This window comes from Pimephales promelas, chromosome 6, assembly GCF_988280905.1.
Source record: "Pimephales promelas chromosome 6, fPimPro1.hap1.1, whole genome shotgun sequence".
Classification (NCBI taxonomy): domain Eukaryota; kingdom Metazoa; phylum Chordata; class Actinopteri; order Cypriniformes; family Leuciscidae; genus Pimephales; species Pimephales promelas.
In genome coordinates, this window is record NC_142774.1 from 42051374 (window position 1) to 42077380 (window position 26007).

The 26007-nt window shown below is 36.8% G+C and overlaps 2 protein-coding genes across 4 annotated transcripts; one reads left to right on the top strand and one right to left on the bottom strand.

The window, feature by feature from the left end:
• Positions 1-6495: 6495 nt before the first annotated feature.
• Positions 6496-15111, top strand: LOC120495543 (C3a anaphylatoxin chemotactic receptor). Of its 2 annotated transcripts, XM_039695170.2 has the most exons (3): positions 6502-6584; positions 7842-7950; positions 12944-15111. In XM_039695170.2, exon 3 carries the CDS (start codon positions 12951-12953, stop codon positions 14007-14009), a length of 1059 nt encoding a protein of 352 aa, XP_039551104.2. In that variant the 5' UTR covers positions 6502-6584; positions 7842-7950; positions 12944-12950; the 3' UTR covers positions 14010-15111. The 2 variants fall into 2 exon arrangements, with proteins under 2 accessions (XP_039551106.2, XP_039551104.2); XM_039695172.2 differs by lacking the exon at positions 7842-7950 and having other exon boundaries at positions 6496-6584.
• Positions 14846-25904, bottom strand: cenpq (centromere protein Q). 2 transcript variants are annotated; one of them, XM_039695173.2, is made up of 9 exons: positions 25457-25904; positions 23378-23470; positions 22968-23016; positions 22015-22120; positions 21834-21902; positions 21197-21326; positions 19423-19542; positions 19039-19116; positions 14846-15311 (listed from the first exon to the last, which is right to left on the bottom strand). In XM_039695173.2, the coding sequence occupies exons 2-9, from the start codon at positions 23459-23461 to the stop codon at positions 15168-15170; spliced, it is 780 nt and encodes a 259-aa protein (XP_039551107.2). In that variant the 5' UTR covers positions 23462-23470; positions 25457-25904; the 3' UTR covers positions 14846-15167. The 2 variants fall into 2 exon arrangements, with proteins under 2 accessions (XP_039551107.2, XP_088988717.1); XM_089132591.1 differs by lacking the exon at positions 25457-25904 and adding an exon at positions 25235-25421.
• Between the last annotated feature and the right edge of the window lie 103 nt (positions 25905-26007).

Here is a 26007-nt window from a genome sequence, read left to right on the forward strand (position 1 = left end):
ACAGCAGCAGCAATAACAGTAACACCAGCAGCAATAACAGTAACGGCAGCAGCAATAACAGTAACACCAGCAGCAATAACAGTAACGGCAGCAGCAATAACAGTAACAGCAGCAGCAATAACAGTAACACCAGCAGCAATAACAGTAACGGCAGCAGCAATAACAGTAACACCAGCAGCAATAACAGTAACAGCAGCAGCAATAACAGTAACACCAGCAGCAATAACAGTAACACCAGCAGCAATAACAGTAACGGCAGCAGCAATAACAGTAACACCAGCAGCAATAACAGTAACACCAGCAGCAATAACAGTTACAGCAGCAGCAATAACAGTAACACCAGCAGCAATAACAGTAACACCAGCAGCAATAACAGTAACAGCAGCAGCAATAACAGTAACACCAGCAGCAATAACAGTAACAGCAGCAGCAATAACAGTAACAGCAGCAGCAATAACAGTAACACCAGCAGCAATAACAGTAACACCAGCAGCAATAACAGTTACAGCAGCAGCAATAACAGTAACACCAGCAGCAATAACAGTAACAGCAGCAGCAATAACAGTAACACCAGCAGCAATAACAGTAACAGCAGCAGCAATAACAGTAACAGCAGCAGCAATAACAGTAACACCAGCAGCAATAACAATAACAGCAGCAGCAATAACAGGAACAGCAGCAGCAATAACAGTAACACCAGCAGCAATAACAGTTACAGCAGCAGCAATAACAGTAACACCAGCAGCAATAACAGTAACACCAGCCACAATAACAGTAACAGCAGCAGCAATAACAGTAACAGCAGCAGCAATAACAGTAACACCAGCAGCAATAACAGTAACAGCAGCAGCAATAACAGTAACAGCAGCAGCAATAACAGTAACACCAGCAGCAATAACAATAACAGCAGCAGCAATAACAGGAACAGCAGCAGCAATAACAGTAACACCAGCAGCAATAACAGTTACAGCAGCAGCAATAACAGTAACACCAGCAGCAATAACAGTAACACCAGCAGCAATAACAGTAACAGCAGCAGCAATAACAGTAACAGCAGCAGCAATAACAGTAACACCAGCAGCAATAACAATAACAGCAGCAGCAATAACAGGAACAGCAGCAGCAATAACAGTAACACCAGCAGCAATAACAGTTACAGCAGCAGCAATAACAGTAACACCAGCAGCAATAACAGTAACAGCAATAACGGTAACAGCTGGTTAAAGTGCTTTGGTGCACACGGCCTATAGCAGTTCATGGTATTGACACGTGCTCTAAAGAGTTAAAGTTAGGCTTCCTGTGTGCGATGATCTAAATTTACTGAAGCATACAGGAGTGGGCGAGCCACAGTAAACCAGAGAGAGAGAGAGTTAGGGGAAATGCAGCACACTGTTGCATGTGCTGACTTCATGCATGCTTGACATTTAAAGATCAGAAAGTTTCTTGTAAAACGCTTTCATCATGACGCTCACATTATCATTTAGGCAGTCTCTATTTTGAGTTGTTTCTCTTTATATTTAGTTTATAATTAGCACAGATGCCAAATAAAGAAAGTTGGGCATCCCCTTAAACTGAACTTTATTAATTACGTCAACTAGATATAATCAGTATAATCATGCGAGTATAATCAGCAACTGTAGATGGCATGAGCTGATGTGAAGGTTTAGGATCGTGACGTAAAGAGAGAGAGAGAAGGTCAGAGGCTTGTTTGTTCCACTTTTTACATAAATGCATGAATGTAAATGATTATGAACTCCTGCATAATCTTCCCTAATCAGTGAAAGTTCATTAGCATCTCACATTTAACACTGAGTTGGGTGTGGAAAGTCCGGGCGAAACCACACTGTGGGCAAACCGTGAACAGAAGGGAAGGACGATCACCCCATTCTCAAACGAAGACAGCGATTAACATAAACGGTGGCTTTCACTGAGATGCTGCTGGAACATCTGCTGGTTTTCACTTTTGTTATGATATTCGAGTATGAACTGGAAATGTTTTTGAGTCAGACGGAGACGCGGCATCGATTCCCTCCATCGAACTGATACCGAGGATCATTTCAAGAGCGCAGATGTCCAGACTTGAATTTAAATCATCCGCAAATTAAAGTCACCATCAAAGCAAAATGGCCATTCTAATAGAAACAATTAATTATTTCTGCATGCACATCATTATTGTGTAAAATTCATAATCTTGAATGAATAAATTCGTGCAGCATCTATTCTCTTCTCTGATGACGAGGGCGGGGCTTTAACCCGTCACTCACATGAGGTCAGCCAATAGCAAACCACAACCATCCAATCAATTCCCCACAGAATACAATCAAGCCCCGCCCACTTGTGTTCTCGTTCCAGAAGCGTTTCTCTCGATATACCACGACACTATATATAATAATATAGTTAAATAATATGGTTGGAAATAACGTGGAAATAGTTTGGTTGAGGTTCTAGAAAAAATATTTAGGGATTTTAAAAGGGATAAAATGAAATAAGTAAATGTATTTGGTCAGTAGGCCTACATTCATTTTTATTGTATTGATTCTACCGATGAATGACAGCGGCGAGGGCACCGTATTTTAGTTTGGTTCGAAAGCTTTACAGAGTTTTCCTTTTTTATAGACTTTATTAAATGAGCCACTAATACTTAAACCACTGGGACACCATTTTAGGGATCCAGAAATAGCTCTAATGTCATCGTCTAATACATTGACTGAAGGCTTCACTTTCTGAGTAATTTATCATATAACACGAAACAATAAAGATGTTTAGTCCAGACTGACTTTGTTTGGTGCTCATTTGTTTTTTCTCCTATGTTTTTAAACATTGTTTAATATTTTTACATACTTTTTATTCCATGTTCAAAATAAAGATTTCAACTCAACTCAAGACTGTGTGTGAACTACACCGGGGCAAGTTGTCACACAGCTATATTATAAAATCATGAGGTTTTGACTCAGTCCAATACACACATTCATGTTTTCTCCAGGTTTAAAACCTCGAATTTTTTTCAGTTATGTCCTTTAAACAAAATATAGGGTAAAAAGTTCGGAATTACTATTATTATTAATGTTTTAGAAAGAATGGTGTCTCGTTTGCTCATCAAAAATACAGTAAAAACAGTAATATTGTGAAATATAGTTATATTTATAATGTTAAATCACCTGTCGTCTGAATATTTAGTAAAGTGTAATTTATTCCTGTGATTTTCAGCATCATTACTCCAGTCTTCAGTGTCACATGATCCTTCAGAAATCACTCTATGAGGATCTGATGATCAATAATCACATTTATGATTATTATCAGTGTTGAAAACGGTTGCTGTTTCATGTTACAAAAGATTTCAAATAAATGCTGTTTTCTTGAACTTGTTATTCATCAAAGAATCCTAAATTCATTGATGAATAGAGTTTAAAATTAGTGTTTATTCCAAATAGAAATCTTTTCGAACAATATAAATCTATACTGTCTGTACTGACTTTTTAACAGTTTAACACATCTGTGCTGAAAAAAATTATTAATTATTTTTTTAAAAGGAAAGAATAACTCACCCTAAACTTTTGAACGGTAAATTGTTACAAAATGATTTATATTTTAAATAAATGCCATTCTTTTAACTTAACTTTTAATATATATATATATATATATATATATATATATATATATATATATTATACTTATTAAAATTATCACATATATATGTGCTCCATTTATTTAAAATAGAAACAATTAAAATGACTATTTCTAATTCTAATTAAAATTATTTATTTTTTTTCTTGGGAAATAACAATGTGCCTATACAGAAACGACACAGCCCTCAAATGCTAATATTCAGACTAACCTGGACAAACAAGGACCTTGTTAGCATTAACTCAGCGCTATCTATAGATTTAAGCCTCCTGAAAGAAGTCACTAACATTTGTATACCTGACAAAAACAACACAAAATAAGAAGCTGTCATAATGTAACTTTTCATGGGCACTTCGCATGTTTTAAACTCAAATATAAGTGCTAATATGAATAACAACTAAAAGTCCAACTGTTGAAGAACTGCTGTATTTCTGCGTGTAGCGCAGCGCCGACTGGTGGTGATGAACGGAACAGCACTCACTTGGAAATTAATTATTACATTGTTTAAATTAATGCATTTTTAGCGTAAATGTGGTTTTATACATGTACAATTCTGAAATACACAACTCATACAGTTTCCTCTGATGACAGATCACTGTAAACTGTAATGTGGACCCATGCACTTTCTGTAAAGCTGCTTTGAAATGTGTATTGTGAAAAGCGCTGTACAAATAAAAAGTGAACTGAGTGAACATCTATCGGTTGGCTATCAGTATTTGAAACTAGCAGGCTCAACTTTTACATACTTAAATTAGCATATTTTTGATCACGGAAGCTATTTACCTTTATAAAGGCCCATTTTAACCTCATAGTATAGGACTGTTACTAAATCAAATTAAATAATTTACACTGCAATAAATAATGTAGTGACATTACTGTTTTAAATAACTTTTTGGCTAAACAATAAGAAAAATCCAATATAAAACTTTTAAATATGAAACTAAACCGCCACTAGGTGGCGACAAGTACCTTAATGAATCATTGAATCATTAATAAAAATCCCCCTTTTTTTAAAAAAATAAATAAAATAAAAGTCATTAATAAAAGTCCCCCAGAATTTAATGTTGTTTATGCGTCTACTCTATATACTGGTAGATCCGGTACAGCAGAAAGAGCCATGGATAGAATACACAAAGTGTTTGAAAAGTGGCACCACATTAAAACACCAAATATAACAAAATAATTTCCTTAAAGGGTTAGCCTGTAATGTCTGTGACGCGGCGCACCGTTGTTCTAATCATCCAGGATACACACACGAAAGGGACATTTTAAACAGTAAACTGACACAAAGACATAAATATGTCATTTAACATACAATAAAATGTGAACCTCCTCCACGCTAGTAAACAATGGGGCGGTGCTTCCGCCTACGTCCAGCGTGAACTTCCAGCGTGATGACGCAATGCCTGGCGCGTCACACCAGGACAAGACCAACAAAAATGTTTATGTGACTAAATGTTTTTATTTATTTATTTATTTTACTTTTTTTCTTTTATTACTTTAACTGTACTGTTGATTATTTTTTGACATTTTTTATTATTTATCTTAATTTTTTGCTACTTTGATTGTAATGCTCTTTACGTTTAATAAAAAAAAAATAAAAAAGACCAACAAATGTGGTTAAAAACTATATACATTTTAGTTTTATTAGAAAATGGCCGATCGTTTTGCTAGATAAGACTGTTCCTCAGCTGGGATCGTGCAGAGCCGTTTGAAACATATTTGGACTTCAAAACGTTGGTTTCAATTGAAGTCTATTGTGTGGAAAAAAAATCCTGAAATGTTTTCCTCAAAAAAATTTTTTTTTTCCCACTGAAGAAAGAAAGACATGAATATCTTGGATGAGTAAACTATCAGGAAATCTTCATTTTGATGTGAACTAATTTAAACTAATCCCCACAACCTCCAACCTAATAAAATAATAATCTTCAGCGTGTTCGACGCACTAAACTACCTTAAAGAAAACAAAAATACAAAAGTTGTAGCACACTTCTTACCTAGCGTGTCTAACACCTGACATAGACCACCTGAAGCCCATTACACCCAGAACATTGGCCCAAAGCCCAAATAAACACTATAACTGCGCCACCCATGACACAGCGGGCGGGGCGACAGCCGATTGGACGCCGAGGACCCGCCCTGATGATGACGGACAGCTGACACAGCCAATCACAGGAATATAAAGCGCACAAGAGAGGGAAAAACAAAAGCACAACAAAACTTATAGACCGCAACATGAAATAAAATATAAATAACTTCATCTTGCCAATGCCTACTCCTTTACAGCAACGTGTTTATTGAACTATAATATTAATGGAACATTTGTAATTCAATTTACATTATGTTTGGCAAACAACTCCCTGGTCACTGGTGTGTGTGTATATATTTATATTTAAATATATATATATATATATATATATATATATATATATACACACACAAACACATATGAAGAGTTCAGATGCAAAAGCCTCAAAGTGCCATTTGAAATTTTCTTCTTTAATGATGATTTTTATCAAACTTGTATATTTAAGTTCAGTAATTTCACTTAAATAACAATTAATAGGTAATTATCATTGCCATTTAAGTGAAATCACTGAACTTAAATATACAAGCTTGATAAAAATTATCATTCTAGAAGAAAATTTCAAATGGCACTTAGAGGCTTTTGCATCTGAACTCTTCATATATACATGTATACATATTACAGTGCACCTTTTACAGTGTATGGTGAGAACACTATTGAAATCTATTCTCAGAGAAAGTGAGAAAAACAGTTTTTTTAATGCCACAGAGATCGCATCAGTCAAACCAACACATCTGAAGATCGCTGACTCCGATCTTATGGTTTATTCATACGGAAGTTCAATACCATCAAACTTACAATGTCTCAACACTAATCTTACCTAATGACACACTGATGAACACAGCACAAGCTCACACAAGCCTCTTAGTCGCAGGTAAAGTATGATTTGAATATGATAACTGAGAATGTATTGTTTTTTGAATTACTGTCACTGTTGTTCATAGTCATGGGTTTGTTCACATTTTAAGTTAACATCAGTAACTTTGTACCAGTGTTTGTGCTCAAGATAATCCAGGGTTATTATAAAGTCCTCCAGCAGGCAATCATTTTACCCCTTAAAACATCTTTGATTATCATAATGATATATTTAAATGCCTTTGTTTTTTCCTGTGAAAATCATGTCTTAAAATATCTTGAATGTAGATACTATACGTGATTCTGTGATTATGTAAATGAGTCCCGCCTCCACTCACTCACAGCTGCTTGGATTATGCACTCGCTCAACTCTAGTGAACGCTTTTTTTGATTATTAAAACAAATATGCGATAAAACAATCAAGTTTTATGCGGCATTTATTGCAATAAGACACTTCAGAAGACCTCAAACAACAACAAAAAATTAAAACTTTGACAAAAATACTGATTTAATGTATTTTATGTTTATATATATATATATATATATATATATATATACACACACACATATTCAAAAAAATATTCATCACAAAAGCGGTTAGCCACATCCAAATAATGGACCTCTGCTGGACAGATATGGTAATTACACCTTTTCTAAAACTATATATCCTGCAGAATTTTCTCTAACCAGCAGATCAATATCCAGAAATAACTTGCATTTAATTTCGATCATCATTAATATGATCATATGCATGCTTATGGTGAACTTTTGCAGTAAATAGGTTAAAAAAAAACGTAATATCCTCCAAACCACAGCATAAACACATAGATTAGAAATAAATAAATAAAAAGATTTGTACAATTGCTCTATAAATCTTTGGGTTTAATCAAACCGTAAACGAGGATCACATGAAAAAGAGAGAGAGAAAAAAACCATTCAAAATATTAATCAAAACTATAATATTATCTCAATGATACACTGATGAAATCACACAGAACACAATATTTTACCCTGGGAACCAATTTATTCATAAAAAAATTTTTTTTAAAAATCTGGTAAATATTTACATTTTCTCTCCAAATCAATGCATTTGAATAGATATTACCTCTGCATGTAAATCCAGACCGCATGAAGCAATAAACAGATCTGAGCCCTATGAATTAACACACAATAAACACACTATATTTAGTTCTATGGTGAAATACAGTGTCGTAATAGTGTTCATTAGTGTTGTAATCAAGCTAAATAAACCCTCCTCTATCATCTTCACTGATAGGTTATAGCACAGGAAACACTCCTCTCTGTCAGCTCACACACACACACACACACATGCTCGCAGACCTCTGAGTCAATCCATGCAAGTCCAACCAGAGCCTTCACAGAAGGTAAGACTCACTGCTACTATAACTTAAACATCAATTATTAACACACTATAAACTGCATTTCCATGAAATCAAGAGTTTCTCAGAGGATTTGAGACTTAGCTTTGGTTAACAGCGCTGTGTAAGGAACACGTTCTAGATGAGCGGCGCTGCCGAAGGTGTGTTCACATACCAGGAATGCATTATGGATGTGTGTAAACAGGTTGTGAATGGCACTGCATGTAAAAGTCCACATTCCTGCCTCTCGCCGTCGCAGGAACACGTCCAGCATCACGACCCGACAGCCGGTCCGAGCCGTGTGATCGCTCCACATCACTCATGCAGTTTATATATTCACCTTTAGTATAAAATAGGGTTAGTCTCTTTAAGATCGGGAGTAGCTGCATAAACATAAGACAGGCTTAATAGAGTGGATATGAACAGTGTTGGGTGTAACTAATTACTAAGTAATTAGTTACTGTAATTTAATTACTTTTCCCTTGAAAATGTAAAGTAAGGGATTACTCTTCATTTATCTGTAATTTACAGTTACTTCTGATGTAATTGAGGTAAATACTGTGTATAGATCAATCCGATCTCACAGCGATTCATATGCATTTTATGAGGTGTATAAATGGCACTCGTACAAATTCGTATGAATTATTGTAAAATATGTATGAAAAAAGTGTGAAATGTCATGAGATCAGACATAAAACAATAGTGGGTTTAACATCAAAATGTATCGTCTGATGCTAAAAAGTATGTTTTTATAATGGTCAGTTTAAGGATAATTAATGCAATTTTATAGTATTTATTTGAAAGAATTAAAACAGATTCATGTCTATCCTTGTATTATTCAGCTGGTTGAGATTGATATGGGATTTTGAAAGTAATCAGTAATTAAATACTTTTTAGAGAGAGTAATAATTACACTGTTGAAGAGGTAATTAGTAACTAGTAATTAATTACTTTTTTAGAGTAACTTACCCAACACTGGATATGAACTAGTCTTACAAACTAGCAATTATATCTATCTTGTACTATTCTGTCAGAAACTTTTGTTTATTTGGATAAAAACGTCTGTAATAAACAATTATTGAAAAAGTAAGTAACTGGTTGACTCGATAGAGTTAATTGAACTTAAACATTTGAGTTAATACAAAGGAGATTGAATAAAATCAACAGAATTTAAAACATATTGTTTATCTGAAGCACATTCATTATTTAAGTTTGGAAAAAAAATGTGATAAATCATGAAAATATATATTTTTACAGTGATTTAGATTAGCCTGATCCACCTTTATAAAGTTATGACAAGATTTGATGCCAAACTCGTAAAACTAGTCCAGGGTGTTCACACAACCAGTCATAACTCCTCCCGCTCACTTACACAAAATACAGATTTTCATGAATTTCATATGAATTCTAATAGTTTTTAGAATTAAACAAAACATACCAAGGACCCACTGGCCATACTTCTTAATCTTTACATTGAAGACAAATTTCATAATAGCTTTCCACAGAAAAGAGGAAACTGCACTTACTTCATTTTATCACCATTGAACATCCTTAAAAGTGTGTGAAGAAACTTTTTTCACTTTGACAGAAGCTTTTGTGCAATGAAAAATGTTTGATGCCCAAAAAAATATTAACCTTTATTTTTAAGTATAAAGTGGGAAAACAAAATAAAGTGGGAAATTCTTTTTGCATGAATTATGATAACCTTAGTCAGGATTTTCTCACGTTTTATTGCACTTTGTGCATGAAATACAAGATTTAAACTTATTTTATTTGACACACATTTCTCAGAGATTTTCAGATGTCCACTTAAAGTGAAGATATACTGTATTAAATATACAGTAATAACACAGCAACATTCAACAAACCAATAAATAAAATGAGATCAAATGTTGTGGAAACTATTCAAGATAAACAAAAATATAATATAGCTTAAATCATTGCAAATGCAATTGAGTTCAACCAGCAGACGGAGAACTTTATACAAACAAGTATTGTGCATTTTGTAATCAGATTACTTTATTCATGTAACAAGAGTATCAGATTACGTTTTTGATGTTACAAGTAACATGGGCACACAAATAGGCGCAAACGCATTTGCTATTTAAACGAGGTGGTGCAGGACGTGAAAATGAAAATTGCGTCGGGCTGAAACTAGCAAAAAACACTAGCGTTGCGCCGGGTGAGAGTGAAATGCTTACGATAAAGATCCACGTATGATTGGAGACGACTGTATGTGAACTCGTCTCAGCTGTATTTTCACAGAGAATCAATGTCTAGCAATGCGCTGATGTTATTGCGCATTGTTGTTGTCATACTCGTATATTGATGTTATTGCGTGTGTTCACACCGAATGCAAATTTAATTATTTGTGCGCATCCAAAGTCAATGCAAAGACGTGAATAGACGCATCATTCGTGTCGGGCGTCGCGAAAGACGTGAATTGGGCGACGCGTTTGCCTCGATCGTCTTTCGCGTAAGTTGTCGAGCGGAAGATTTGCATGATGCTTTGTTGTGCCAGCCAATCAAAAAAGAGCTAATTTATACGTCCGGTCCAGAGCAGCAATATCTTTTATTTCAGACATGACGGAAATGTAAGCTAGAAAGAAATTGTGTTGTTTTTTTATTCGCAAGTGACGCAGACGCGCGAATGGGTTCAAAGCGTCTAACTAGACGGGATAGGCGCATATTTGACGCTCTATTTGCGTTCGGTGTGAACACACCATTAGAGCGGTGTCGTGTTCAGGCCAATTTATACTTCTGCATCGAGGGTATGCCGTAGTGTCGTGAGCATTTATACTTAGACCTTCTGCGCTCAGGTCTCGGTTGCTGTGCAGTACTACTCCAAAACGCTAGTTGGCGGCGGAGCGTTTTAATGCTCCACTGTGTTTAGATTCCTCACGGCTAGGTTACTACAAGCAATGGCGACTGAAAGAGAGCGGATCATGTTGGAGTTGGAGCTTATTGAATGAAATTACTAAAACTAAAAGGCAGAAATGAGAGAAGACGTCGGAGGAGATGGTACGTGCGGAAATGCGTAGGAGGAAATGCGATGCTACCAAGCCAACCAATCACAGATCTTGTGGTCCGCGTCGTCGCAACGTGTAGTTACATTTTCGAAGAGGTGCGGGTCAGGCTACAGCGAAGGGTACGCGGTATGATACGCGTCTGTGCGTATACTACACCGTACCTACTGCGCGCCCCCTACGCAGAAGTATAAATTGGCCTTTAGCGGCCGCTAAGTTAATCACTAATGATCATTACAACGGAAGTGAATCAATCAAAACTAACTTTATCTGGACAATAACTTGCTGTAAAGCCTAAACACTCTCTGTAGCCATGTTTCCATCCACTTGTCAATCGAATTATCTGAAATTCGGTTAAAAAACTCATGCGGATAAAGCTGGTGAAAGTGTGTTTCCATCCAACGGCTTTAAAGCGAATAAAAAACTGTTCGTAATGACGTCACATGCTGTTTTGCGATCAAATTGGTATATCGAATTGATTCGAGACATTTTAAGGTGTTTCCATTTATTTTCGCACTGAATCGAACAACATTCAAGCAAACTTTTGCGAACAAAGTTTTGTTAGACAAAACGGACCGAAAAATGATCAATATTTCACAAGTTGAAGTCTAATAACGCTTATGTGCCAGCTGATAGCGACATATGAATGGGATAACGTATGTGAGGCGGTTGTTGAAGGGGTTGTATTCGCTATCGCTATATATTATCCTGCTTATTACATATAAATCAACCAAATAAATAAATAAATCAATAATTTGACACAAAATATTGACTTAAAAACGAGTTTATTGATTTAAAAACGAGTATTGCTTCTGCTAAAGAAAATAGTCTGTTCCGTCTCTGAACTGCGTCCATGGCCACATTCTACATTACAATTCAACCAAGCCACGTAAAAACAAGCAAAACTAACCTAAGAAAACAGCGACGCTATAAACATTGCTATGATGATGCGATGCCCGTTAATGCCCGACGACAGCGGAGGTGACTGTGGTTTGGGAACGAGCGCTCCATCAGTTCTGGGAGATCGTGGTTTACGGAAACCCTTTGGTTGAAGCATCTTGCTTTGTCCACGTTACATCTGTCTTTGTTGACATCCGCCATGTGTGCGCAAACAGACTGGCCGGAAATGAACTCGTCTTCTGACGTGTTGTAACCATAAAGGGGCATAAAACTTAATCGCAATTCATTATTTATTCGGCAAATAACGTTTCCATCAGCTTTTATCGCATTAGCCGTATATCGATCAAGAGAAAATCCAAATTTCATTGGAGTCGATTTTCATGAAATTTCATCGAATTTTACTGTTTCCATAAGGCATTTTTCATTCGATATCACTCAATTCGGATAAAAACGTGTCGATGGAAACATGGCTTGTGACTGTAATCTCCTGTTGGCACTGAAACTCTCTAGTGTTAAAGCGCTGTATAGATGAAGGAGACGTGACTAGGGTTGGGTATCGATAATCGAGTTTCGATTGGAACCGGGACTAACTTTTAATTTTTCCGGAATCGTTCAAAAGTTAAAATTTCGATTCCTAGTTTCGATATTCACAGTCCGCCGAGCGGAAGAAGAAACCGCTGAACAATACCAACGAAGAAGCGTCTACCGGAAGTGTTGACATAACCGCGCGAGTCGAACATGAGTACCTTACGTCGGCGGTCCAAAGTGTGGCTTCACTTTTCTAAAAATAACGAAAACTCGGCAAAATGCAAAATTTGTGACAAAAGGAATATTTTCTTTAGAAAAACCGTTGGTTAGCAAGGTTAGCTAAACTTTTTTGACCCTGCCTCTTAAAAGAATCGTAATCGAGAATCGTTGGGAACCGGAATCGAAACGAGGAATCGGAATCGGAATCAGAATCGTTCAAATTCAAACGATACCCAACCCTAGACGTGACTATTGGGGGAATCGATTGTATCGATTGTATTAATGCTTATAATAAAGATACACCATGTGTTATTGTATTTTCACAGAGAATCAATGTCTACCAGCGCACCGATGAACGCGTCCCACCCCACCATCTACCCCAGCGACGGCCTGCGGGTCCTGCAGATGATCGTGACCGTGGCGATCTTCATCGTGGGCGTTTCTCTGAACGGTCTGGTGGTCTGGGCGTTGGGGGTTCGAGTCCTGAGCCGGAACAAAGGAGAATGCGGCAAGACACAAAGCGCCGACAGCTTTCGGATTTACGTCGTGAACCTGGCGCTTGCGGACTTGGTGCTGCTGTTGCGTACGCCACTGATGCTAGATTACTTAGCCAACAACTTCACTTGGACATTAGGGGAGCCTGTGTGTAAGCTGGTTATTTACTTACGCTGCCTGGGATTGTACGCGAGCGCGTTCTTGCTGTGCGCCGTCGCGGTGGAGCGTTGCTTGTGTCTGCTGAGACCAGTTTGGGCGCGACTGAAGCGCCCTCGGTGGGCCGTGCCGGTAGCCTGCGCTGCCATTTGGGTGTTAGCCGCGGCATTGGCGACACCTTACATCGGCATGGCTAAACTCATTCTCTGGGAGAACCGTACGGCATGCATCGAAAGCGATATGGGAATAGGACAAGCTTTAGTAGTTGTGGAAACCGTAGCAGGATTCTTGCTGCCACTCGTGATCTTCTTGTCCTGCAATATCGCGGTGGTGTTTTGCGCGAAAAAGGCCGAAAGCACCGTGTCTTCGCCAACGTCGTCACCCGGACCCAGTTACACATCCCAGCGTTTGACTCGTCTCTACCGGGTCCTCTTCCTCACAATGCTCCTCTTTCTCACTTGTTGGGTGCCTTACTTTACGTGCCGCTTTATAAGGGCTCTTACATCCGATCGGCCGGACTGGAAGAAGGTCAGAGAAGGAGCGATTGGAGGCGCTTACGTAGCGCTGTTTCTAGTGTACATAAAAAGTGCGCTCAACCCCGTCATGTACGTGTTCGCGGCTCGTGGACTCGGGCGCACCGTTCGTGCGTCACTTCTCTCCACGATCGAGCGAGTCTTCAATGAGGAATTATCCGAGTCTATACGGAGAAAGTCTTTACGAAGGAGAGACTCTCAGTTTTAGTGGAGCTTGAAGAGGCCGATCTCTACGACAAAAATTGGATAACCAACCAGGTGTGTTTCCCGAAACCATCGTTATCCAACTATGGTCACATGTTCTGTCGTTATCATCAGTTCAACGAGTCGGTGTTTCCCGAAACCATCGTTCCAACGAACATTCGCAAACGAGTGTGTGTGAGCGACAGATCTCAGAAGCAGTTTCTCTGCAAGACTCATAAGCAATCTGACATTCAGTGCAATCTGTATATTTTATTTAGAATACATACAAATGTAATTTAGATCGTTTAGTTTGTCGAGAGATTTCACTTTTAAAAAAAACTTTTGCTGATATTTTACTCGCCCCCGTGTCATCCAAGATGTCCATGTGCTTCTTTCTTCAGTCGAAAAGAAATTAAGGTTTTTGATGAAAACATTCCAGGATTTTCTCCATATAATGGACTTCAATGGGGTCCAAAAGACAGTTTCGGTGCAAACTGTTCAAAGGGCTTTAAACGATTTCAGACGATGAATAAGGGTCTTATCAAGCGAAACGATCGCTCATTTAATAAATAAATAACAAAGTTTAAGTTTTATAAGCTCAAATGCTCGCCTTGCTCTGTTCTGTGATGCGCGTTCGTGACTCTCCTGTTCGAACTCATTCATCAAAATGAACGAGTCATTTGGTTCATTCAACGAACGAATTGGATTTCGAACAGGAGAGTCACAAACGCGAGGACAGCTTACGTGAGTGTATGGGAAACACACCCCAGATCTTGCACCTCATATCACAAACAGTATAAATCTCTGCATAAGAGACGGACTGAGACCGTTCGATGAACACGAAAGCATTTCGGACACCAATTCTGTGTGATTTTCTTTTTAATCTTGTGATGTACTATTGTAGCACGAAATGTAAGACAAGGCTTTCCCGCTGGACTGAAGACTTAAATTAAACCGTCTATGCTGTAGAAACTACTTTTTTACTGGCACACATTATACAAACTAAAACTTTGAACAAACTAAAGAGGTCAAGATGAGATCTGATGATATTGTTGCATTAATGCTTGAGACGAATGCAATTTCTATGCAAACTTGTCATTTTGAAATAAACGAGCAGTTGTTTTGTCGATGAGCTGTTTGTGTGAGTGTGTAAAGCGTGAGAAACGGACTCGTGCGCTGACGGTCAGGTCATGTGATTACGGGCTTGTGCTGAGTCCACCTGTTCGTGCGCGAGCTCCAGAAACGCCCTAGCGTCCGCGAGGACCGGCACCGCCTGAAGAGCTCGCGCCACTGCCGGAGGATTGGGAACCAGCTTCATGAGGTGCTCCTGGAGGAACAACAACACACTCGTTTGACAGGCGAATCACATGACACATGAAGGTTCATTATGCTGCCTAGTCGTAGTAAACAGAAGCACATTGTGAATCACTCGCATAACACTTTGAAACTGCTGTGTGTGTATGTTAGAGTGAGACCATGTGTGTGTGTTAGAATTTGGAGTGTGTTAGAGTAAGTATTTGTGTGTGTGGGTGTGTGTGTGATCGTGACGTGTACGGATCCGCACGCGTGTGATGAAATTTAACCACTTTAGAGTGGAAAGTTTATCATTTGGACGTATTTTGTCTTGCCAATTTACACATTCAAACTAGAGCCCGACCGATAAAGGATTTTGAAGGCCGATACCGATACAAATATTTGTTGGTTTTAAAATCCGATATTCCGATTATTATTATTATTATTATTATCATTTCAGAAATGCGCAACAAAATATTAACAGATTTCCCTAACATTAGTTATTTGTAGTTATTTATGAGTTTTAACTAAAATAATATGATAATGCATTTTAAAAAGGAACTTGTTTCTATTGTCTCAACAGAACAGAGGAACATCAAAATATTTTAAAGTTCTGATAAATAAAATAATAATTAGTCCCTACATTGCCTTATAGTTATAAGCTACCTTATAATTACAATGTCAGCTTGCTTATCCCTTTACCTGCACTTTTTGACAACACTCACGACAAGGTTGAAGCGTGATTCGTCTGTTTTTATTTTATTTTTGAAATATTCATTTATCGGCTATTATAACTGCCGATACCGATATTTTAGAAAATGCCTAATATCGGCCGATAATATCGGCCTGCCGATATATCGGTCTGGCTCTAATTCAAACGATTTTAAACGTAGAAGAGGCGAAAATCAGGACATTATGAGCATTATATGTGCACACACACACACATCTGCAGAGAGAGAGTGTGAGAGAGAGCGTGAGAGCGCTCAAACACTGAATTGATTCCTCTTTTGTTTTTTCCTTGCCCTTGAATGGACACACACACACACACTGATGTCTAAACACCGTCTCGGCAAGTACATTCTCTCAGTTATGTCATAAATCAACAGTTGAGAAAAAAACGAAACAGATGTGTTTGAGTGTATTCGCTCTTAAAGTGACGGCAGCCTAATATTGTCCGTGTCATTAATGTTCATAAAACAACACAATGAATTTAACAGATGAAACTATATTTAATTTCTACAGTAAAAAAAATAGTGTTATTTTACATTTAGGCTTAATTATTAATTTCTGTACCTGAATACTAATATTAGACTTTTTAGTATTCATCTATACTTGTAATGTGTGTATTTGTTATTTTATTACTGACTGTTCACTTGTTTTTAATAATGTTTAAAGTTAGGCTAGTAGTTTTTGATGTGGTAGCGAGTAATAATCAATTAATAAATGTATTTTGCTGATCCGGAAAATGGCTCAAAAACCATAAATGATCCGAACTGTGATTTTCGTGAGCCGTTCGAGCCGGCGACGACCCCTTTAATGTGGATCCTAGTTGCATTAACAAAAGCACACACTGAAGCACTTGCAGAACACTTCTAAAGTGTTGAAACCTCTTTTCCTGGAAAGATTGCATCGAGTCTGTCTGTATAACCCTGTCACGGTCCCATATAAGGTGAAGACATGTTTCTCAACAGGACTTCGGGTACATTTTCTGTGAAAATGTGGTGAGGAAGGTGTCAAAACCTCACGCTATTAATGCCACCATGACAAACACTTGTGTGTTTTCACAACACACCAGCAGGTCTGAGAACATCCAAACTCTCAATTGTTTAACCTCAAATCAAGCATTAAGAGCCACAGTTTTTCCACTTCATTGCGCTACTTGTTTTTCTATGTAAGCGCTCGACAGATGTGTTTGAGCGGTCCGGTCTCGAGTCTCATGCACACCGCTCCTTTTCTTCACCTTTGACCTGTGGCTCACGTGTTTGTGGTTCCTCAAGAGAACTAGTCAGTACCGTTTTATCATTAACAGAGATCAAATACTACAAGACACTACTTGCAACTCCACATGCAAATTCCAAAGTGATGAAATCAATATTAATATTACTTAGATGGCAGCCAATCGAACAAAACACAACTTATTTGGGAGACTAAATTAAGAAATTACGTTATGCATTAGGAAAAACGGACCATTAATTATTTTCAGCATTATATGACATTATTTTCATGGCAAATAAACATTTTCCCTGTAAATCACCATTAATTGAAGCAACGCAACAAACCTTTTTTGTCATTTCCATTATTCTCATAATTTACTTTTTACTGAAATCAGCATTAAAACAGTAAGTAAATTAGGGATGGGCAACGATTAATCGCGATTAATCGTTTGCAAAATAAAAGTTTGTGTTTACATAATATATGTGTATGTAGTGTGTATAATTAATTTGTATATATAAATACACACACATGCATGTATATATTTAAGAAATATTTGCATGTATATACTTTATATATATTTATCCATAATTAAATATTTGATATATTAATAACACATTTTTATTAAATATATACATGCATGTGTGGGTATTTCTATATACAAATTAATTATACACACTACACACACATATATTATGTAAATACAAACTTTTATTTTGCTAGCGATTAATCGTTGCCCATCCCTAAAGTAAATACTAACATGCAAACATATTTTCTGTAACGCAATAGTGTATTTCTTTGCATTATAGTAATGTGAAAATTTTCAAAACGTTAGTGACATTATTGTTATGGAAAATAAATATTTTGGCCACAAATCATCATTACCGCAATGCAATAAACCCTTTTTTTTCATTTCCATTATTCTTTCGTGATTGTCATTAGTCTCACATTTAATGAAATGCAATTTAAATCACGTATAAATATATTTTATGTACTGCAATTGAGATTTTTTGCATTAGTTACATGAAAACTGGCAAAGAAAAAATGGCATCATGCAAAAAAAAAAAAAAAAAAAAAAACCTAATTTGTCATTGATTTTGATGTGAAATATGAGTTTTGCCAAATGAGAAGTTTACCAATGCATCATCTTTTTACTCTTTTAATAACTGTATCATATATCTTTTGGTTACTTTTATAACCGGTTTAATCTTCCTTGCTATTATTTTGTGATTATTTTAATTTATGGCACTTTGAATTGTCAGTGTATGAAATGTGCTTTATAAATAAACTTGGCTTGCCTTGAAATATGACTTATTCAAAGTAAAGCCTCACTCACGTACCAGTATTATTCTTTCTTTATAGTCATTAGTCTCACATTTACTGTATGCAATGCAATTTTAATCAGCACAAAGGCAGTAAGCTAACATTAACATGTATAAATATATTTTATGTACCGTACTCCAAATGAGATTTTTTTTCATTAGAGTCACATGAAAAATGCTAAACAAATAATGCCATCATGCAACATTTGTCATTGATTTTGAGGTGAATGATTATGGTCTTACTTTCCTGGAGCTGGGAAAAACATGATACAAATGAGAAGTTTAATGTGTGTGTATGTGTGTGCAACGCAACAAACCTTTTTTCTTAATTCCATTTTACTTTTTACTGAAATCAGCATTAAAGCAGTAAGTATTTACAGTAACGCAATAGTGCATTTCTTTGCCTTATAGTAATGTGAATACTGCTAAAGAAATAATGTCATCACTGATTTTGAGGCGAAACACGACTCATTCACAGTAAACTCGACTGGTTGCAGTGAAGCGTACCTGTAGCGTGGGCTCATTGGCGGAGCGAGGCGACACGGCAGGAACACGCAGGACCGTCTGCTCCGACAGCTGGAGGAACTGGAACACAGTCAAACGCCATGATTAAACCACAGACACGAGCGAAACCAGCTCCCAGCGTTTAAAACAGCCGCCAAACACAGCCCTGACGTCACGCTAAATTTCTGAAAATACAGTGAAGATTTAATAGACGTCTAACCATATCCCAGTCAGAAATGAAACCTTGTAATCACTGTTGACTATACTTACAGTATGTAATATCATCCACTTCACGAGTTATTTTGGCGAAAACAACATGTAACCAAATAAAGATGTGTGTTACTCATATCTAGACTATATAGTTGCTGGGTTGTGTCAGCACATCACCTCCTGTGCTTTTTCCTCTTCATCCTCGATTTCGCTTCTCATTATCCTGCATTTCTCCTCCAAGCGAGCCATCTTCACCTCCATCTCCTCAAGAGTGCTGACCACCGAGCGCATGTTCTCCTAAACAGATCCAAAGCTTAATCACGTCACGTCTCCTCCATCTATACAGTGCTTTAACACTATAGAGTCTCACAGCAGCTTTACAGTGATAACAGGAGATTACAGTCACAGAGAGCAGATCTAGAATAAAGTTATTGTGCAGATAAAGTTCGTTTTGATTGATTCGCTTCTGTTGTAAAGATCATCAGTTATTAACTTAGCGGCCGCTAACACGACACCGCTCTACAGAACACCCTTAAAGGGGTGGTATAAAGCCCTTTCATAAAATGTAAAATGATGTCCCCAGAATGTGTGTGACGTTTTAACTCAAAATACCCCACAGATATTGTTTTATTGCATGTTAAAATTGTCACTTTTTGAGGGTGAGCAAAAGCGCATTGTTTTTGTGTGTCCCTTTAAATGCAAATGAGCTGCAGCTAACGGTGCAGGGGGCGGAGCTTCAAGAGCTTGTGTCATGTGACCTCACACACAATTTCAAAAACTTTTAGTCTTTTATGTTCAAACCGGAGTCGGACGACACGTAGAGCAACAGGACATCTCTAAGTGGTTAGTTGATGAGGTTATGTTGCTGATGTGGAGTTATCTTCTAGTCACTGATCAGCATATTCTGTCTTCATAATCTATAAATTGTGTTGAGGGGGCGGGGTTTATGTAAATTCTAGGGTTTGTGATGTCACTAACAGAAGCTTGAGGAAGCGCGTGTAGTTCTACCAGCCGTTTGTTGTAGTCCTCAAAAAGCGATTTCTTTAAAATTAAATAAATTTAATTTTAATAAATTAATTTAATTTTAATAAATAAAATTAATTTTAATAATTAAAATTAAATACAATTAAAATTAAATTAATTTAATTTTAATAAATAAATTAATTTTAATAAATTTTAATAAATTTACAGATGTTGTTTATTCTCAAACAGCAACATTACACACTAACTACAGCTAGAAGAGTGAAATCATAATCAACCACCTCTTTAATCCGACTCGCTCATTTACACGAACACAGTGTTTGGTGCTCGGGACGCAAACCTTGAAACAGGTTCCTATGTGCAGGCGTTGAATTATAAAATATAAAAATAAAGTCATCTCTGTGCAAACTAAACGTTACATGTTTAGTCTATAGGTATGCCATTTGAACATACATGGGTGATTCTTTAACTATGGTACTTAAAATGAATAAAATCTAAAAAACATTTCTTCTTTTTTGTTTTTGTCAGACTTACTTCACTATAAAAAATGTGTCATGGCTCAATCATTCTTTTTATTATATAATATGAGGCCTTTTATGCATGATTTTTACTGTTTTCCCCCTGTCCCTAAGCCAGACTTTGTACCTTCAACCTCGCTTAATTCTAAATTAAATATTTAAATAATGCAGATTTTAAGTACAAATTATAAAATAATGTCTATTTCAATTATACATATTATATATTGCAACATTTAGTCACATTTTCTTATATTTTTCATAAGTAGAACCCTTGTCATTTCCACCACACGGTACAAAATAGAATCCTGAGATCATTGTTTTAGGTTTGAATACTTAGTAACCATAGCGATAGAAACTCCACAGTGAACACATGGCTGGGTGAAAGGGTCATGAAAAGAAGAAAAATCAAGGTAATTATGACTAAAACTGAGAATATGTTTATTGGCCGTCACCTCTAGAGACTCGAGCGTCTTCTTGCCGTGTTGGGATTTATCCCTCTCAGCTTTGAACTGATGGGACACGCGCATGAGGTCTCCATGCTTACTTGTGGGAACAGGAAGCTGCGCACACTTGGCCAGGAACCTGCGGACACATTGTGAAAGAGTTAAGGCTTGTTCAAACCAAGGACGATAAATGTAATGATGGTTCATGAAACTCCAGGACTTTCCAAGAAGTTTTCAAGCTTTTTAGTTTTTTAAGGACTCCAATCAGAGATGTGATCTGATTGGTTACAAGGTGGTTTGTGACGTCAGAAACACACAACGATTTCAAAGCGTGTTTTTGAGACTGTCTTTGCTTCACTGCCGTTTTAAGGAGGAAATACTTAGCAATGCTGTCCACTTATCAACTTACACATGCTTTAAGCATATAAACAACACTAAAAGCTTCATTTTCATAACAGGGCGATTTTCCTTGGATATGTGAACGTTATGGAAAAATTCCATTTCATCATTCTTCAAACATTATGGGAATGCTCATTTTAAATGTGCTGTTTTCAGAACATTATAAAATAACTTTGACCTGATGACCTTGAACAAACGCTCTATGAGGGTTACAGGAAGAACATTTGTTTGCCAGGACGTCTCTTACCGATCTTTGATCCGGTTGAGATGCATCTGCGATCCTTCTTTTTCTCTGTTTTTCAACGCCAGAACAGATCTGAGACAAAGCCATGATAAAAACATCATTATCAGACCGTGAAGATGAAGCAATCTGCCACCGCACAGACATATAATCATTACAAAACAGATTATTACACAACGTTACTCACAGAATGGACAAACCAAGCATGTTCTCCAGAGCCAGTAAGGAAGACTTGCTCATCGGCTTCCAGCTTTCCTGATTCTTCCTCTTTCCAACCATCGCTGAGGCTTTCCCTGTAAATCAGGCGATAATAATAAATAAAGACGACCACAGATAAACAGTCGGATCATATTTTACTGATTCTTCAGCCGGAAACAACAACTCTCTCATCATCCGTCAGACTTGCACAAGTCATCCACGGAAAGCTCGTTTCTTTTTATCTCGCGCCTTTATTGTGTAAATTACACTCTTGTATGATTCTCATTATTCTCACATTTCTGTAATACAATGGTTTTTTTTATTTAGAATTAAAAAATTGCTTAAATGTCAAAGCATTAAAAAAATTGAAAATTGCTTAAATGTCAAAGGAATAATGTCATAATGCAAAAAAACTAACAATTACATATGTATTTATTTAACTTAATAACTCACAATTCTGAGAAAAAGAGTCAAATCTGTGAGACGTCATGCATATATATATTTTTTTCTTGCACATGTGAGTTTATATCCAACAATTCTGACTTTTTCTTTTTTGACTCACAATTGCGAGTTATAAAGTCTGAATTGTGCGATAAAAAGTCGTAATTGTTTCATTCTGTGGCGGAAACGAGCTTCCATACGAGTCTATGAGATATTCAGCTTCAGAACAGTAATATGGGGTATATTTTGTATATTTTCATGTCACTCTTTGGAGCGTGACGCTTGTCTGAGCATTGCTTTCACTGCATGAAAAAAATCAGCTTCTCCTTTTGTGTTTCACTTTAAAAAGAAACTCTGACGAGTTTAGAACGAAGTATTAAAAATGATGACACCATATCAGAAGAAAGAGGAAACAAGCGTTTTTAGCAACTCATAGATTTTTTTGTTTTCTGGCGGATGAGTGTGTGAGTGTGTGTAAGCGCAGACGTCTCCTCCACTCACCGCGGCCGGTCCTCGACGGCTCCGCACGGGGGCCCTCGGCTCTGGGCTCCTGGAGGACAGAGAACGCTTTAATACACTTCATTATTAATGCATTCGGGTTAGAGAACCCAATATGACACATGAAATCATGCTCAGCATTAAAATCAGCTCAAGGTGTGCAAATCATTTCTGCTCCCAATCTTTACTGGTAGTCGCTGTATGAAGAGTTATTGGGTGTAATATGTCCCAGTTTACTTTATTTTGCTCTCCTCACTCACAGAAATGAACTATAGTGTCCTGATCACACTAATGTCACAGTATCACACATTACATCTGGTGTTGTTTATAGTGTGTAGTGTCTTATAAATGTTGAATAAAAGGCTGCAATGGCAAAATCAATTAAGCAGTAGTAATAATAACATGCGTCTCACGTGAGGCCTGCTGCTGGTCTTCTTCTCTGCGGGGTGTTTGGGGCCCCGAGTGGAGGCCCTTCCGGACCCGCGGGCTGGCTTCATTACCACAGACTGCACACAAGAACATCTATCAGACATCTATATCTACACTAGACCCACATCCCAGAGTTACAACAAACCAATGACAATCGCAATTTTCAAACTGTGCAGCGCAACAGAGTCAGAGAGAACCATTTAACATATTTTACTGCTGTTTCTATGTCCCGGGGACCAGTGAAAGTGCAGTTCTGACTCTCTGCCAATTCATTTAGACAAGAGCCTGGTCTTGTTAGTCCGAAATAGCTGCCCGTAGGTGTTGCCAAGATGGCTGCCGAGTGGCATGACCTGCCTAAAAGGACTTTAGTCTTAACCCCTACAGGCGTATGGATTATTGTTATGATGATGATGAGCATTTTTGGGCTTCAAAATCTCCTCCTCCATTCAGTCCCATTATAAAGCTGGGAAGAGCCAGGATAATGTTCAATATAAGTCTTATTGTGTTCGGCTGTAAGAAGAGAGTCATAAACACTAGGATGGCTCGAGAGAGAGTGAATTATGGGATAAGATCATTCATTTTTTGGATGAACTAGGTTAATAACCCTTAAAATCAGAATAGACATTATTTACAGATTAAGTACATATTTAGAGTATTATAGACCTTATTCAGAGCAGCGCCATGACAGGTATGGAAGTGAGGCTGTGAGGGATAGACGTACCGTGTTTCCAATGGCATCCACTGTAAAAAGCTGAATAAAGCTCCTAGATTACTTACAATTTTCCACAGCTTACATTGTCGGGAGTTTTTTGTCAACTGAAATTTCTTGGAAAGATATTTTTCCAGTGTTTTATAAGCAGAACAATCCAAAAACACAATAAATAACAGTACAGCCCATTGAAGAGATGCAGATCTATCCCTCACAGCCTCGCTTTCATTCTCATTAAAAATCAAAGATGGCGCTGCCGTGAATAAGGCGTATGGATATTATAAATAGGAGAGCATTTACTAGATTTAATTTTTTTTTTAAAGGAAACCACATCAGTAGCCCGTTGATTTTTTTTAAAGCACTTTCTTTAACAAATTGGCAAATAAGTTGCCATACCATGTTTTACATTGTTGAATGAATGAAAAAGTTTTACTTCGAACACGTAGAAAACAAACAAACAAACAAACAAAAAACAAGAAAACAATTTTTAACTTTAACATTTCCGAAAAGGAGTTGGAAGAAGCATAAGCTTATTCAATCCTACCCCATCTTCAACTAATTATAACTAATTAACCGGTTGACCAAACATTTTGATCTATTTGTCTCCACACACCAAAAAACAAAAACAACATACATATCTACCTATGTTTATATACATCTTCAATAAAAAATTACATTAGAAATTAAAAAAAATAATAATAATAATAATAAAAGATGTCAGATGTTAGATGTCTAGCTCAGATATTTACGTGTTCATGTTGTTTAAAAGTTTATTTTAAACGTTATTTGAACGTTTATTTGTAATATTCCCAGAAGGTAATCATTAACATTCATCAAGTAAGTTAAGTTAACAGTTACACAAACTGTTCTCAGAACGTTTTCTCTCAATGTCATAACAAGATCGTCCAAGTAAAACCAACATCATAAATGACGTTGTACTAATATCATTTCTCCGTCTATTAGTTTTCAATAATGTCAAACGAAGGTTATATTCATTTTATTTAAAGAAAACCACAGAAATTTGAGGGCAAGTTAGCTTGGTTGTAACGTTAACATACAGTATTCTTTGACGCAGATTTAAGTACCATAGTAATATGTATATATTTGTATATTTATGTATATACTTGAGCACATATGATCGACGCGACACGTCAAGTCTCCACAGATTCGCTTATTAATAATCGCAAGAGGTTTGCTAATCTTCGAGTCGCGTCGCTCACGTTCAGGTTAGAAACATCAATGCTCATTAAAACATGTTGAGAAAAACTGTAAAGATTCGATATATGATTTTGGTGGTGTCAAAACAAACACAAATTAGTTATCGTCTACCGTGCGACACATCTCCAACACTCACCTCCCAATATTATTAAACTGCAGACTCGCGCCACACGATTCAAAGCGGGAACTGAACTGCGCATGCGCTGAACTGACACTTCCGGCTTCCTGCTTGAGCCACGTGCTGTTGTTTGATTATGTTGTTCTCGTTTCCACACATTTTTTCATGACACATCCGTAATTTAGTTTTAAAATAATTTTTTATATAAAACAAAATTAATGCGGAAGCTCATTTTCGCCACACACGAAATAAAGAATGCTTTAGTAAATCACAAACGATCATATTTATGACATAAAAAGTCAAAACGACCTAATAGAAAAACAGTATTATGACGTCCTAAGCGATAATTGACAAAAGTAAAACTTATAATGAAAAGAAAATGATGACGTACAAACTAATTATGAAAAGTTTAAATTAACCCACAAAAAGGCATAAAAAAAGATTTAATGACACACAATCATTGTTTTGACTTTCTGTCATGTTATGTCATATATTCATTCATTTTTGTCATAATTTTAACAACTCAATTACCAATTATTTCGGAGCTTTCATAAAATACACTATCGAGT